The 17323-nt window shown below is 38.5% G+C and overlaps 1 protein-coding gene across 2 annotated transcripts in view; it reads right to left on the bottom strand.

The window, feature by feature from the left end:
* The window catches only part of MIA2 (MIA SH3 domain ER export factor 2), a 105305-nt gene extending 94074 nt beyond the window's left edge, over nt 1-11231 (bottom strand). The window contains exons 1-4 of one of the 2 annotated variants that reach the window (XM_082620176.1): nt 10993-11231; nt 9153-9286; nt 6910-6996; nt 2145-3375 (exon numbers count right to left, since the gene is read on the bottom strand). In XM_082620176.1, coding sequence (XP_082476302.1) covers nt 2145-3375; nt 6910-6996; nt 9153-9286; nt 10993-11107 — 1567 coding nt within the window. In that variant the 5' untranslated portion in view covers nt 11108-11231. The remainder of the gene's footprint in view (nt 1-2144; nt 3376-6909; nt 6997-9152; nt 9287-10992) is intronic. The other variant, XM_082620177.1, reaches the window with a different exon arrangement.
* Between the last annotated feature and the right edge of the window lie 6092 nt (nt 11232-17323).

Here is a 17323-nt window from a genome sequence, read left to right as displayed (position 1 = left end):
CTAAAATGATATTCATAATGCCCTGAAGTTTCTATAAGTAAGCTCTAAAATATTTTTATATATCTATATTTTGAATACTGTATTTCTGGGTCTGATATTGTTTTCTTTTAGTCTCTCTTCTTTCCAATTACTCATCTGCTTTTTCACAAATATTCCCTTAGGATCTAACAAGCTTAGAACAAAGTAATTTCCTCTAGCCTTTGAAAATCTAGGTCTCTAATGTTTTCAGTCATGAAAATCATCACACCACCTTTCTTATTTAGAAAAGGGTTAGAATCTAAAGTCTATATTCTGGTTGAGGATGTTGATCAAGTAAAGAACTCATATTTTGTAGAATATTAAGAAATAACATATAGCTCTTCTGGAAATTCAAGATAATCAACCAGCACCAGTGAAATGTGTTTCCTTCTGAGTTTGCAACATTGTTGATCTCTTCTTGTGAAAGTTTTTCTGTCATTCTAGGTCGATTGTTTCTGTATTATTGGCCAATATTTGTTGGGTTTCTAATCTGTCCATCATAGAGACATCAGAATGGAGATGTGGGAAAGTCATGTTATATAATTCTTTACTTAAAATGCTATCCACTTGTTTTTTTTATTTATTTATTTATTCATTCATTCATTCATTCATTTATTCATGGCTGTGTTGGATCTTCGTTTCTGTGCGTGGGCTTTCTCCAGTTGTGGCGAGCGGGGGCCACTCTTCATCGCGGTGCGCGGGCCTCTCACCATCGCGGCCTCTCCCGTTGCGGAGCACAAGCTCCAGACGCGCAGGCTCAGTAGTTGTGGCGCACGGGCCCAGTTGCTCCACGGCATGTGGGATCCTCCCAGACCAGGGCTCGAACCCGTGTCCCCTGCACCGGCAGGCAGACTCTCAACTACTGCGCCACCAGGGAAGCCCCTATCCACTTGTTTTTAATCATAGGAGTTGCTAGATACCTGGACATCTAGATCTAGAAGTATCCTCTGATACTCTGCTCTCTTCTGTTGCCCTCTGTTGATCTCCTAGAATTGAGAGACTTGAAGAAAGATGAAAACTTTTTACATTGTTTTTGCTTGAGTTTCCTTATTATCTTGTACACTTAAAGAAAACCCTTGTTATCATAGATCTTCTTGGGGGGAGGAGCTATAGATCTAGAATAAAATATCATTCAGGAATCAAGACAATTTTAAATTACCTTAGCTTAGGTTTCTGAGAACACCATTCAGATATAGCTATATTGGGAAAGTGTAAATGAGCTAAAAAGTGAGTGCAAATAAGAAAAAATTCTCACCTAACAGAACAGGAAGTCAATGAACATCATCTAAAATAGGTTAGTCAAAGAAGAATATAAATATTTTATTTAGAAAATAGAGATAAACACTAAAAGAAATTTTCTTAAAAAAATAAAGGAGGGCTTCCCTGGTGGCACAGTGGTTGAGAGTCCGCCTGCCGATGCAGGGGACACGGGTTCGTGCCCCTGTCTGGGAAGATCCCACATGCCGCAGAGCGGCTAGGCCCGTGAGCCATGGCCGCTGAGCCTGCGCGTCCGGAGCCTGTGCTCCTCAACAGGAGAGGCCACAACAGTGAGAGGCCCGCGTACAGCAAAAAAAAAAAAAAAAATCGACTAAATCCCATAGTAAACCAGAAATTGATAAAAGGGTAATTGATAAAGTTGTTGTTGATTATTGAGTATTTTGAGAAATATGGGTTCCTGGATGTTTCATATGATTTGCACTCTTAAAAATAGATTATGTTTGGGCCTCCCTGGTGGCGCAGTGGTTGAGAGTCCGCCTGCCGATGCAGGGGATACGGGTTCGTGCCCCGGTCTGGGAGGATCCCATATGCCGCGGAGCGGCTGGGCCCGTGAGCCGTGGCCGCTGGGCCTGCGCGTCCGGAGCCTGTGCTCCGCAACGGGAGGGGCCACAGCAGTGAGAGGCCCGCATACCGCAAAAAGAAAAAAAAAAAAAAAAAAATAGATTATGTTTAATGTATGGACACCAAGCGGGGAAAGTGGGGGGGGGGTGTGATGAATTGGGAGATTGGGATTGACATATATACACTAATATGTATAAAATAGATAACTAATAAGAACCTGCTGTATAATTTTTTTAATTAGATTATATTTTAAAAAGAAATCATATTATAGATATTTTTATACTAACCTGGCTGACTGTATCTGTTTTTCAACATCATATCTTCTGTATTATCTGTAGGGTAATACTCAACTGAAAATTCTTCTCTTTTATCATTTTCACCTCCATTATTTTCATCCAGTATCTCTTTGGGAAATGGCAATTCTGTCTCCTTTAGAATGTTCTGGAAGTTCCAGGGGTTGTCAAAAGTATACAAGAACTTTTTAAAATATGGTAAAGTATCAGAATCATCTGTTTTCTCTAAGACCCTTTTCTTGCCTATTTGATTTTCAGTTTCCATAATTTTTATTATTTTTATTTCTTGTTCCTTATCAGGGTCAAATTCACTTGTTGGAGGTTGTCCATGTTTATCTCCCCCACCTTCTTCATTTTTCCCATCATCTGATATAATTTTATCTTCATTAGCATATGAAAATCCTAGCATAGCAAAACCAAAATCAAACCAACTTGGCTTGAGAATTGAGCTATCATTAGTGACTGTGTCTTCTTTTTCTGTTAATATTTCTGTACACGGAACGGTGGGTTCTTCCTCAGAGGATATGGAACTAGGAACATCTTGTAATGGTGGGTTGCTTTCTTTGGACAATAATTCAAGCCCTGTATCCTCACCCCCAAAACCAAAATAACTTGTAAATCCACCACCAAACCAACCAGTGTCTTGAGGATTGAGGATGTGCTCTGACTCAGACACTAGTTCAGACTGTTTCTTTGGCACTGAATCAAATTCTGATTCAAGTTCTTGCTTATGTTCTGTTTTGGGCTCACCATTGTTTAATCCCTCTGGGTCGTTCTCATCTTCCACTGTTATTTTTCTACTTCGAAATGAGCTTTCTTCTAGAGGTTCAGTAACTGATTCAAAAGTCTTTTCTCCAGCTTGGTCCTTTCCAAATCCAAACCATCCTTTCACTTCAGGAATAGCTGAGGATGGTAGGACATGATCCCCTTCTGGAATAGGATACTGTTCCACATTTCCAGCTTCTACTGCTTCCCAGTCTTTTGATTCACTAGTACTTCTGATATCTTCAGGAGCCTCTGATGCTGGAAATTGGTCTTCAAACAAAGTACTTTCAGAAGTTGAATAAAAGCCAAGGTCTATCTGAAAATCACTTTCATATACTCTAGATTTGGGCTCCTTGCCTTCTTCATATGGATATATTTTTTCACCATTATCACTGTTTAACTCACTATCTTCATTTTCAAATGTGTAGCTTATTCCAAGAAGACAGAGAAAGTCAGATTCCTGAAAGAAAAAAGTTACGATGGACATTAATATATAAATACTCCTTGTTTCTCTGAAATCATTTAAAATGGATGAGTATGATTTTCCCAAGGCCACACAACTAGCTCAACAGCAGAGCAAAAACTCCTAATCTCAAACACTTGTATCATAACTGACTTTTCAGGGTTAATGATATAAACCTAAATGAAAATCCTCTTGCATTAGGATTTATTATCAAATAATTGAAGAAATTCAGAAGCAGAGGCAATCAAGTATTGAGTATATTCTGCAAATAAACTCTAGTGAGCAGGGGTACATGGCCACAAAATCTTGCTCCTGGTAAGGGTACACTGAATGGACATATGCAGCTGTGCAGCACTTTCAGGGAGGGGAATTTACAGCACATGGTCACAGCTCAGACAAACCAAAGACTCTAAAGCATGAAGGCCTGGTTAGAAGTTGAACTAAAAAAAACTTCATTTTTTTGGCTGCGTTGGGTTGTAGCTGTGACACGTGGGCTTCTCTCTACTTGTGGCATGCGGGCTCCAGGGCACATGGGCTCTGTAGTCCGCGGCATTCAGGTTGAGCCGTGCGAGCTCAGTGGTTGTACTGTGCGGGCTCAGTTGCCCCGTGGTATGTGGGATCTTAATTCCCCGACCAGGGATCGGACTTGTGTCCCCTGAATTGGAAGGTGGATTCTTTACCAATGGACCACTGGGGAAGTCCCCACTTAGACTTCTTTTATTGAGATATTGCATGTAGCCGATGGAAGCAGTGCTCCCCTTGCTCATCTCACAAAACAACCAAATCATCAAGAAGAAAAATGGTGAAGCTATTTTTTTTTAATCTGAAGGTATGAAACAGTGATATACACTGCTCTTTGGATATCACCATTATGAAATGAGAATAAAGCTCAGAATTTTACAAAAATAAACTTCAGAATTGCAATTTTACAGTATTTTTTGGCATTGCAACATCGTAGGTGATTAACAACAGACGCTGGAGCCAAACACTCTGGGTTCAAATCCTAATCCTGCCGTTTACTAGCTCTGTGACCTTGGGTGAATAGGATGACCTTTCTATGCCTCAGTCTCCTCATCTGTAAAATGAGAATAATGACAGTACCTACATTATAGAGGTGTTGTGAGGATTAAATGAATCAAGTAATTAAAGTAGCAACTGTCGGGCTTCCCTGGTGGCGCAGTGGTTGAGAGTCCGCCTGCTGATGCACGGGACACGGGTTTGTGCCCCGGTCTGGGAAGATCCCACATGCCGTGGAGCGGCTGGGCCCGTGAGCCATGGCCACTGAGCCTGCGTGTCCAGAGCCTGTGTTCCACAACGGGAGAGGCCACAACAGTGAGAGGCCCGCATACAGCACACACACACACACAAATAGCAACTGTCTCTAGTAAATACTAGCCTAACCTAGCCCAAGTTTACACTACCCCAGATGAGCCAGTCATGCAAGGATAAAAAGGCCCAACCCCTTGCCTCTATTCAGGACAAGCCTGAAAGGCCATTCCAGCTTCAAAGCTCCTCATGGAATCACCTGAAACCTTTGTTGCAACTGGATCACAGTTCAACTTCTCTGCCCAGTCCTGCTTTTTCTTGTATTCCCTCACAGGTGCTATTCCCAAGAGTACTCCCTAGTAAACCTCTTGGATGCAAAGATCCATCTCGGAGTCTATTTCCCAGGGAATTTGACCTAAGAATTTGGGCCTTCTAGGGACTTCCCTGGTGGTTCAGTGGGTAAGACTCTGCGCTCCCAACGCAGGGGTCCTGGGTTCGATCCCTGATTGGGGAACTAGATCCCACATGCATGCCACAACTAAGACCCGGTGCAGCCTAAATAAATACATGTTTTTTAAAAAATAAAGAATTTGGGCTTTCTATATGCTTATTATGTGCTCTGCACTGTGCCAGGTGCTGAAATTCTACAGTAAACAATAGAAAAGTGTAATTATAGATTGTGATAAGTGCTATGTAGGAAGTAAACAGTAAACTGTGATTAAGAATCAGTAATTCCTTTAGAATCATCATGGAAGAGCTCTCTGAGGCACTGATATTTCAGCTGTGACCTAAAGGATAAAAAGGAACTAACCAGGTGAAGAACTTAGGGAAAGCATTCCAAACAGAGGGAACAGCCCGTTTGGGTTTCTGGGCTAGGAAAGAGCTTGGCATGTTCTAAGAACTATCAATAGGCCAGTGTGGCCAGGAGCATAGTGAGTGCAGGGAGAGTGGCACGTGACAGGGTCAGCAGCGGGGGCAGCAGCAGATCATGTAGAGCCAGGGTAAGGAGTCAGGGCTTGATTCCAGGTTCAATGCAAAGCCATAAAAAGGCTTTAAACCAAGCAAATGACATGATCTGATTTCTTTGGTTTTGTATCTATAAGATCCATTGCTGTCTGGAGAATGAATTGGAAGAGGGCAAAAGTAGAGGCAAGGAGACCAGTTAGAAACCTACTGCAGTGTTCTACTCAAGAGACAATGATGCTTTAAATCAGGGCTATGGGGAGAGTAAAAATGAAGAGAAGACAGATATATTTTGGAGACAGAACTGACAGGACCAGTAGTTATACAGTGAATAGACAGTTAATCCCAGAATTTGTGCTGGAAAAGAGCCAGATAATAGTTTACTTAACTAGGCAGACTGACTTCACACTGACCTCATGTAAGGTAAATAGGCTTAACCTGGAATGTGAATTAAATGGGCTAATCAAATTCACATATTGAAGAGTCACCTTCTGATTCCCATTCTCATTATCAAGCCCATCATTATCAAGCTCATTTAAAACTCCAACAGCAAAAGAGGTTTACAGATATGAGACCTAGAGTGTGTGATGGGAAATAAACTCTGTCCCAGTAGGAAAATAACATTAGTAATAATATAGGACAATAACATTAGTAATAATATCTAACACTTACATAGCACTTACTAAGTGCTGTTCTATGTACTTTACATATGCTCTTTTTTTGCTCAATAAATTTGTTGAGGTAACACTATATTATAATCATCATCTTCATTTTACAGATGAGAAAAAAGGCACACAAGACCACATGGCAACTAAGTGGCTGAGTCAGGCTTTGAACCCAGTCCACCTCCAGAATCCATGCTCTTAACCACTATACTCTACTGCCTGTTAATTTTTCAGTAAGCAAAATCCTTGTCATCAATCTCGTCTTACCTGATTTTATTCACATACTCAAACTATTCCTAGAGTGAGTTTTCAGACTATTTTATATATCCACTATATAAGATGTATAACTGATGGGCACTTATACCACAGAAAACTGTTTTAGCCAAAAAATTTTAAATTCAGTTAATAATTGATAAAGCAACTATACTCCAATATCAATTAATAAAAATAAATAAATAAAATAAAATAAATAATACATTCATTATAAAAGAAGAAGAAAAAAAACTATTGGTAATTGGAAAAGAGAATTCTTGGGTGTTTACAACAACTATTTCTTTTGTTAGAGAAAATAAAATATAAATTTTCCTTAATAAATAAATACATAAATTCAATTAATAACCGAAATGAGTTTACTCACTTTTGTTGATATTTCAACTTCCTCAGATATGAACACCTCTTCAATCTGGACTGCATCTCTGGGAAAATACCCAAAGTCCTTTCCTTTCTATCAAAATGAAGAATGAAGATTAGCAAGTAAGAGTGATCAGAGCAATAATAGCCATTGAGCTTAATTTTGTTTCATGTCCTTGGCTTTCATCTATTTCAAATTACAAACATTAACAGCTTTCATTTACCATCTAAAAGCAAGTCAGTGAAATCATATTCCTTTTGCTACTCAACAGAACAGCATAAATCTGAGGGAACAAAGGGCCAAGCTATAAAATGCCACTTTTTCAGATTTCAGAGGGAAAACCACACATTTTCTTTCTTTTTCTGTTCCTAATGACCTTTCTTGCCCGGGAGGACCACAGATTTACACTAGTAAACCTGGAATATCAAAAAGCAAGAGAATGGTGACTGTAGCCAAGCAAGATGGAGCTGTGACATATGCAGCATTTTCAGAATGTCAAAATTGGGTAAGATGTTTAAACTCTGAAGGACTGAGGTGGATTCATCAAGATAGTAAAGATCTATGAGTCTTCCAGGGTGCATTTGGTTCCATACAACTTTTCTGAGGGTACCTTGGTAACAGAGATCCTCTCAATCAGTTTAAGTGCATACAAGATGTCCCCCAAGGGTGAAGGCTTCACATAACCACTCTCAGCCCATTTCCCATCCCTGTCAAACTTTAAACAGCATATTCCTTTTGTCCCTTTGATTCCGCACCATTATACCTCAACTGTGATTCTTCCAGCTCTTCAGTTGCTGCAATTATTTGGAAACTGACAGAATGAACTCCACAGTGTGGCTTCTTTTTCTTGGCCATGCCAGTGGGGCTTGTGGGATCTTAGTTCCCTGACCAAGGATTGAACCCGGGCCCTCCAGCAATGAAAGCCCAGAGTCCTAACCACACAGTGTGGCTTCTTAAACAGTCATCTGCCTGGATTAGACACCTAAGGCACAAAACCAAGTGTGGTTGAAACTTCATCCTGGCTCCACACATTACATGCTGCTTTTGTGTGGAACTATCATTTTCACACATAGTAAACAAGAAAGAATGCTTTCTTTTCCTCTTATGATACTGTGTCATTTTCCTTATAGTTGCATTGGATACCTCCCATGCATTCAAGACAAAGAAATGGCATGTTTAAGGCACCATAAGCAGTAAGAAGTCTTGGGAGCTGCAAAGTCCACGTAAACAATTCTGGTCAACAACAGTCTGAGGTTCAGTCATGTAGCCCCTCATGCTAAAAAGCAGGATAGACACAAATAGAATCTGCTCCTTCAAATAAAGATCACAGAGGCTACACAGGGAAGAGATCTTATGCATACGCAATATGGAAATGATGTATGTATCAGGTTAGTCATGCTTGTTCAGCTTGGGAGTAAAATCACTTGTCATGGTATCTTTTCATTCTAAGGCATGATATAATCTAAGACACAAACCTATATTCAACTGAAAATATTAATCATTAATTTTTCTATTTGTATATTCAGAGAGGTGATCCAGGCATCTAGGCATTTCAGTGTAATAGGATTTTGGGCCAAATAGTGGTCTCTCTCAGTTATTCTTTTTCTCCATGAAAAATTCATATACCTTGCTTCCCTAGGCTACTAATCTTTCTGAGGATCTCTTCAATAGCAACTCAGTCCTTTATTTGCTCAGAAAGACATGTCTTTTTTTCTTTTTTTGGCCAAGTGGGATCTTAGTTCCCCAACCAGGGAATGAAACTGCGCCCTCGGCAATGAAAGCGCAGAGTCCTAACCATTGGACCACCAGGGAATTCCCAAGACATGTCATTTAATCTGATTAACTAAAACTTCCCAGTCTCTCTTAAACTTGGCCATTGGTAGCACCAAGGGATGGCTGGGGTTACCTAGTCATCCCATAATCTCCACTGGCACCTCTAAAAGTCTCTCTAAATAAATATAAAACCTAAGTTCAAAAACTATGCATGCTCTGTAAAAGTAATTTCAAGGCACTCTTAAGCCTTCATCCCAACCAGACTGGCTTCCCCAAAGCTACTTTTTATAGAAATTCTGGAACCAGCACTGAACATGACCATTTTTTTGTTTGTTTGTTTAAATATGTTAAGGGTTTTTAATATATATATATAAAGTACTTTGAAATTCTTAAAGTTCCTTTAGAGATGAACACCAGGCATCCTTGTGCAAGCTAGTCATTTATTCTGTATTCAATTTGTAAGATTAGATACTTACACTTCCTGCCCACAGATCTTCACTTTCTCCTGCAAGCTTAACATAAACAGATATCTCTTCTCCCTTAGTGAAGTTCAGGTATCGACAGTCAGGTCCTCTGTAATCTCTTATGGCTAAGACTCTGCTTATTAAAGCTATGTAAACATGCAGAGAAAAACACACAGTAGAGAAGGGAAGGAAAAGATAATTAGTTTTCTTCTGGCACCTACTATACTCCAGGCATCATGATAAGCTCTTTCATACCTTTTATTACTGCTATTATTAAATCCTCAGAACAGACCTATGAGATAAATAATCTCATCTCAGACTAAAAAATGAGCCTTTAATTAAGTATCAAAGAGTTGGTCACACACCTGATAAATGGTGGAGCCAGATTTGAACTGAAGTTCTTTTCACTGCAACATCCACCTTCTGTATTCTGAGTTTTCTTTCTGTTTTTTCCTAAGCCTTTCTAAAAACCCATCAGTCTCTCTTCATGGACAACTCATATCCTACTTCCGCTATAAGACATCCCTAATTGGTCCATCCTACTCTGCCACTTCTCTGAATTTCAATATTATCTATTAACCTTATGTTGTATTACTATTTACTGTTTCATATTGACCTGTCTTGTCATCATTCACTAGAATGAAAATCTGTGGAGGACAAGAAACTTATCTTACATTTCATTTTATCCCTCTTAGATACACACCCCTCATCCCCCAGACCCAGCACATAATAGGCCCTTAATAACTATGAATGACCATAAACACATATGCTAGATTTAGCCCTTCAGCACATAAAGTAATATACATACCTTATTAACGATTATAACTCTACTGGCATATGTAAAACATTTTCATTAAGTCGTGCAATTAAAGTTAAAATAACTTTTATCAATTACTATAAATTTGAATGTTCTCTTTCCATGTTATGTGCCTAGCCCTAAGGAAACTAAAATGAGTTTGTAAAGAATGAAAGAAAAGTTGTTATAATGAAATTATTATAAAACATCATCTAGTAAACATTCTCTATATATTAAATTATGTATCCAAATGATTAAGGAAAATGTTTACACATAAAAAATTTACTTTTAAATCATTTATGTGCATACTAATAATATTTTGCATTTTTAATTACATGTTGCAAATTCGAAGTAATTCTCACATACTGGAGGGATAGAACAATATAAAGCAATTCTAATATACTGGGATGCTATTCATTTTGTACCATAATGCCAATTTCAGAAAATAAGTTCTTAAGCAATAAAATGAAAATTAATTTCTCTTTGTAGAAGAAGGAAGTTTAATATTCAAAGATATAAATAAAATTATGTATTCCTAACACTGATTTCAGTATTTTTGCATAATAAGGGAACACAGAAATAATTAATGTTTGATAAAGTTTACACAATAAATCATGACGGTTTGAAATAAAAACAGTCTTAGAAAACTCATGAGAATCAGAAACTTCTGATTGTGAAATAGAAACTAAAAAATGTAAGGGCTTCATAAAAATAACTATCAAATGGCTTGATATCTTTTTTAATACAAATCAATCACATTGATCTTAAAAAATAGTAAAAGTGCTAATTAGTTTGTTTTTGAGATCTGGATTAATATCCTTAAAATTTCTTATATATTTATACATCAGGCTGATCTTTGTATATTTACATTAAAAACTATCACAAAATACTTTGCTTCCAGCATTTCTCTTTCATAGTGTACTATACCTTATAATTATAAATATTTTTCAATGATATTAACATTCATTTTTATCATACATGTCCACAATAACATTTTATATCATTTCAGAGCCTCATTTTTAGAGGAAAAGAAGGAAAAAAAGAAAAGCGACTTACTTTCACATTCCAAGTCACCACATTTTTTTAAGTCTGCCAGCAGTTTTGTGCCCTCCAGACACTTTGTCAGAGAAATAACCAGAAGGAGGATTCTGTGAACTCCAAGATCCGCCATGCTAAAACAAGCAGGAATCCCAAACAAGGTTTAAACCAGTTGTTTAGGCACTAGATATGCCAGCCAAAACAGGAGATACCCCACACTCTTTACTAAATATAAGAGGAAAAGTTTTGGGGTTTTTAAATCCCTTGATAACTACCTTTTACTATTGGTGTTTAGGCTTAACTTGAGGGACAAAAACTCTCTGTTCTCAATCTGCAGTATCAGCAGTGTCAGGTATCCAGATTATACATAAGGGTTTAATAATTAACAGGGATTTTTACTTGGAGTCATGTTTTATAAAGCCAGTGCAGTAAAACTCTCTTGCTTAAAGGCACCTTGCATTCCACAGAACAATTCTTAAAGAGGCCTTCATAAAAAGGTAGTTCATCTCCTCCTGTTAAAGTCTTCAGGTAGATCAGTCAATACGTTCATAGTATTTGCTGCATGCAAATACCAGCGTCAGTGGAGATATAGTTATACGTAGAAGCAATAATATTTTATGTTAAAAGCATGGTTTGGGATTATCATGATGAAAGTTATTTGAAAAAAATATCCCACGTTCATATTTTAACAACCTTCAGTGTTACTATGAAGTTGAAACCTATATTTAGTTAAGATTGTTAAAAGGTATTAAGTACTTATTATGTTGCAGGTACTGTCAAACAATTACGTGATCTGATTTTACTCTCACATCAACTCTCTGAGGTAGGTAATATTATCATCCCCATTTTTGCATTATGAGGAAACCAAGGTACATAGAGATGGGTTAAATCACTTGCCCAATGTCGCATAGTGAGTGGAGAAGAAATTAAAACCTAGGCTCTGTGACTCCTCCTACCCACAACCACTATGCTTTACCACCAAGAATCAAGTCATCTGCCACAGAAAGATGTCTACTCCGTCTGCAACAATACCATTCTGGAAACAGAAGGTACAATATCATTTTATGTATTTAAATTCATATGCATATTTCTGTATATATAAAGAGAAAGAGAGAGATGTCTGAAAGAATCCTCCCCCATATGGTGGGAATATATCATGTGAGTTCCAGTTGTGTTCACTTTCTTCTTTGTATTTTTCTCTATTGTCTGACTTTCTTTTTAAAAATCAGTGAGCATATATAATTTTAAAATAACAACAAGGTTTTGAAAATCAAATTATTTGAAAGATATTCTCACTAAAAAGGGATCAAATCCCTATATTGGGAATTTTTTTGTAAAATACTAGATCGCAGTAGATTTTTGGAAACCAAAGTTGTCCTATTTTAATCTCAGGAAAATATATTTCTAAGCCCTTCTTTGCTGTACCTTTTCCCAGTGTTTGGGCATGCCAGGGTATACATACTTTGCAGAATGCAGCACTTGAATGACACCACGCTCCCCTCTAGGGCCTGAGCAAGCTAATATGAAAGACTATTGCTTTCAAAGTCCTAAAAAAAAAAAAGACGTGTGTTTTCTATTTGTTTGTTTTCCAGAACCAATAATTAGTAGGAAGCCTCCTCTCTGAGATCAAAGATTTTTTGTGTGTGTGTGTGTGTGTGCTGTACACAGGCCTCTCACTGTTGCGGCCTCTCCCGTTGTGGAGCACAGGCTCCAGACGCACAGGCTCAGCGGTCATGGCTCACGGGTCTAGCCGCTCCGCGGTATGTGGGATCTTCCCGGACCAGGACACGAACCCGTGTCCCCTGCATCAGCAGGCGGACTCTCAACAACTGCACCACCAGGGAAGCCCAAGAGATCAAAGATTTTTACATCCTCAGAAAGAATCTGATAGAGCATGGGTTTGAGGATCTTTTGGTTTACAATCAGAGCACTGCATAGCTGTACACGTACACACTCAAAAAGGTGTAGGTTGAATACTTTTGCAAATCTATAAACTATGTTGTCAAAGACATTAAAGAACAATTAGCTCTTCAGCTTCAAATTTTGGCACAGAATTATTTACATAATCTATAATATCAAATCAAGAATGTTTAATAACTGGGACTTCCCTGGTGGCTCAATGGTTAAGGCTCTGAGCTCCCAAAGCAGGGGGCCTGGATTCAATCCCTGGTCAGGGAACTAGATCCCACAGGCATGCCGCAACTAAGGAGCCCACAGTCCGAAACTAAGGAGCCTGCCTGCTGCAACTAAGACCCGGTACAACCAAATAAATAAATAAATAAATATTTTTTAAAAGAATAATGAATGTACTTCATCATTTTTGTATTCAGTACTAAAGATGTTATGGCTAAATTCTGAACTAGTTAATTTAATTGTGTTCTAAGTTAAGATAGAGAAGAACCCAGATAAATTTAAATTTGCCTGTTCATTTGAGTCCAGAAAAACAAGAGAACAATCCTTGCTTAAGATACCAGCTTGGAGAGATTTGCTCCTGTTAGAAATGTTCCCACTTTCTTGCTACTTAATGCACTCAAATGATCTCATTTTATGTTCAGATCATTACTTAAATATATTTTAATAGGATATCTGAAAATGTGGTAGCACAATGTCAACTATCTCTAACAGATCCAGATGAAGAGGTGGTACATGAAAGGGATAAGAACATTTAGGTTAAAGAAACCAGAGCATTAGGAATTCCCTGGTGGCCCAGTTGTTAGAACTCTGTGCTTCCATTGCAGGGAGCATGGGGTTGATCCCTGGTCAGGGAACTAAGATCCTGCAAGTTGCTGTGGTGTGGTCAAAAAAAACCCAAAGTATCAATTTTCACCATAAAAACAGTCATATTGACTTAGCCAGACATTATATAATGGCTGATGCATTTTGCAACTCAAGTGTTGTGTCAATATTAACATATACTACTACTGCTGAGGAATGGTAAGAGTCAGGAATACTGACTTGGAAAGCCTATAGCTTTCTTCAGAAACCACATAGGAGGTAAGAGTACCTACTGCACAGAGCTAAAGAATTAATCGTCAAAAGCCACACATGTTCAGTATCTTAGAGGTAATATCACAAAGCAACCCTTTCCATGAGTATATACAGACAGAAGCATGAATGCTGCACTTCTACTGCTTGGTGATGTTATTTCTGATACTATATAGTACTATCTCTTCTCTTAGTACCTCAGATTTCCTAAAGTGGGAACATATTTCTTCAATCAGCTGCCTGTTACTTTGGCAGTTTATAAGATAGAGAAACTTGATTACAGTGGTGCCATCTTATCCACGGTTCACTTTCCATGGTTTCTGGTACCTGAGGTCTGAAAACATTAAATTGAAAGTTCCGGAAATAAATGAGTTAGAAGTTTTAAATTGTTTACCGTTCTGAGTAGTGTTGATGAAATCTCATGCTGTCCTGCTCTCTCCTGCTTGGTCATGAATTATCCCTTTGTCCAGCATGCCCCACCCGTCAGTCACTTAGTAGCCACGTTGGTTACTAGATCAGCTATCAAGTTATCACAGTGCTTGTGTTCAAGTAGCCCTTGGTTTACTTTTTTTTTTTTTTTGGAGTATAGTTGATTTACAATGTTGTGTTAGTTTCAGGTGTACAGCAAAGTGAATCAGTTATAAGTAAACAGATATCCACTCTTTTTTTAGATTCTTTTTCCATATAGGCCATTACAGAGTATTGAGTAGAGTTCCCTGTCCTATACAGCAGGTTCTTACTAGTTATCTATTTTATATATAGTAGTGTGTATATGTCAATCTCAGTCTCCAATTTATCCCTCCTTCTCCTTATCCCCTGGTAACCATAAGTTTGTTTTCTACATCTGTGACTCTACTTCTGTTTTGTAAATAAGTTCATTTGTACCCCTTTTTTTAGATTCCACATATAAGCAATATCATATGATATTTGTCTTTCTGTGTCTGACTTACTTCACTCAGTATGACAATCTCTAGGTCCATCCATGTTGCTGCAAATGGCATTATTTCATTCTTTTTAACGGCCAAGTAATATTCCATTGAATATACGTACCACATCTTCTTTATCCATTCCTCTGTTGATGGACATTTAGGTTACTTCCATGTCCTGGCTATTGTATTGAAAACAGTGCTGCAATGAACATTGGGGTGCATGTATCTTTTCGAATTATGGTTTTCCCTGGGTACATGTCTACGAGTAGGATTGCTGGGTCATATGGTAGTTTTATTTTTAGTTTTTTAAGGACCCTCCATACTGTTCTCCATAGTGGCTGTATCAATTTACATTCCCACCAACAGTGCAAGAGGTTTCCCTTTTCTCCACACCCTCTCCAGCATTTATTGTTTATAGATTTTTTGAAGGTGGCCATTCTGACTGGTGTGAGATGATACCTCACTGTAGTTTTGATTTGCATTTCTCTTATAATTAGTGATGTTTAACATCTTTTCATGTGCTTTTTGGCCCCAAAGTGCAAGAGTAGTGACACTGGCAATTAGGATACGCCAAAGAGAAGCTGTTAGGTGCTTCCTTTAAGTGAAAGGGGGAAAGTTCTCTACTTAATAAGGGAAGAAAAAACATCATATGCTGAAGTTGTTAAGATCTAAGGTAAGAACGAATCTTCTATCTGTGAAATTGTGAAAAAGGAAAAAGAAATTTGTGCTAGTTTTGCTATCACACCTCAAACTGCAAAAGTTACACCCACAATGTGTGATAAATGCTTAGTTAAGATGAAAAAGGCATAAAATTTGTACAATAATATTGAGAGAGAGACCATATGACTTTTATTACATTGTATTATTATAATTGCTCTATTTTATTATTAGTTATTGTTGTTAATCTCTTACTGTGCCTACTTTATAAATTAAACTTTATCATAAGTATGTATGTATAGGAAAAAACATAGTATATATAAGGTTCAGTACTATCCGTGATTTCAGGCATCCACTGGGGGTCTTGGAATGTATCCCCCATGGAGAAGCGGGGAGTACTGTAGAAAGTACTTAGGATAAGTTGAACTAATTAAGCTGGGGTGTGTCTTACTAGGGAGGAGGCACTAGAATGGAGCCTTTGGAAACAGTTCCTGTGGTAGACAGGCATACAATGAGAGACTAGGATCAAACTGGTGTGGAAGATGTGGGGATGGCACCCCACATCCCATCTTCAAGGTAAGACTTTCTGCCCAGCTGCAGGGAGTGCAATGAGCTGGCAGCCTCCGGCTGGCACCTACTTCCATGTCTGCCTCAGCTACAGAGAGCCACTTTACCCAAGATCACCCCTTCCTCGGTGATCTAGTGAATCTAGTTAATAAATGATGAGCGAGTACAAAGGCAGGATCATCTCGGTCAAATGTGGGACACTCTGACAGGCATTCCTCACTCTAGAGCTCCCTGTTAGGTTGACTGAAGTTCTGTAAAGCCTGAATTGGAGTTTGACTTCCCCTTTTCCCCAACCCTGCCTTCTCCCCCTTCCTTTCATAGATGTTGATCCCTTGAACCCAAAACTCCATCTCAGTATTTACTTCTAGAGGACCCAACCTCAGATGCTAGTGATCCACAGATGCAGAAAGAGGAGATGGCAGAACTTGCACATTTTGGCGCTAGTCACTCCATGGCTCTTCTTACTTTTGTTGCTTTTCTGTTGCTAAAGGCCATGTTTTAATTCTGTCTACTTTTTCTCATTCTATCAGTCAGAGTTCTACCAGGAAACAGATGGGTATTCCATTTTGAGGGAGGCACTCTTCAATGACTGAGGAGTTTCTAATGGACTATTGACAAAGGTGTGGGCAGGGTTAAGGAAGACCAGCAGGGGATGTAACACCTCCAGGCAAAGAGTAACCACAGCCTGGAGAGAACTCTAGGAAAGGACTGCCCAACAGAAACTTGAAGCCTTCAGGGAATTCCCTGGTGGTCCAGTGGTTAGGACTCCGCGCTCCCACTGCAGGGGGCATGGCCCTGGTCAGGAAACTAAGATCCCACAAGCTGTGCAGGTAGCCAAAAAAAAAAAAAAATTCCTTAAAACTAATCCAGAACATAAAAAAATAAAGTTTCCAAATTCTTAAAAAAAAAAAAAAAAAGAAAAAGAAAAAGAAACTTGAAGCCTTCAGTAAAGGGACTCAGTCAAGAGAATATCACTCTTTTTTCTGATCTCCTGACTGTACCTCCCTGGTATTGTACCATACCCAGTCAGATGCCAGAGAATAAGGGAACCCTTCAAAGCAGTTCTAAAGGTCTGTGCTCTAGGGACACAGAGCAAAGTGACAAAGAGTGGACCGAGAGGAGCAGAAAGAGAACACCCCACACATTGTCTTTATTCCTTTACTCTGTGTTTTTGAATAATATTATGCAATATCCTCTGTATCTAAGATGGT

This window comes from Mesoplodon mirus (genome assembly GCF_964341445.2).
Source record: "Mesoplodon mirus genome assembly, chromosome: 4".
In the NCBI taxonomy this organism is placed as follows: Eukaryota; Metazoa; Chordata; class Mammalia; order Artiodactyla; family Ziphiidae; genus Mesoplodon; species Mesoplodon mirus.
This window is presented reverse-complemented; position numbering and strand designations above follow the sequence as displayed.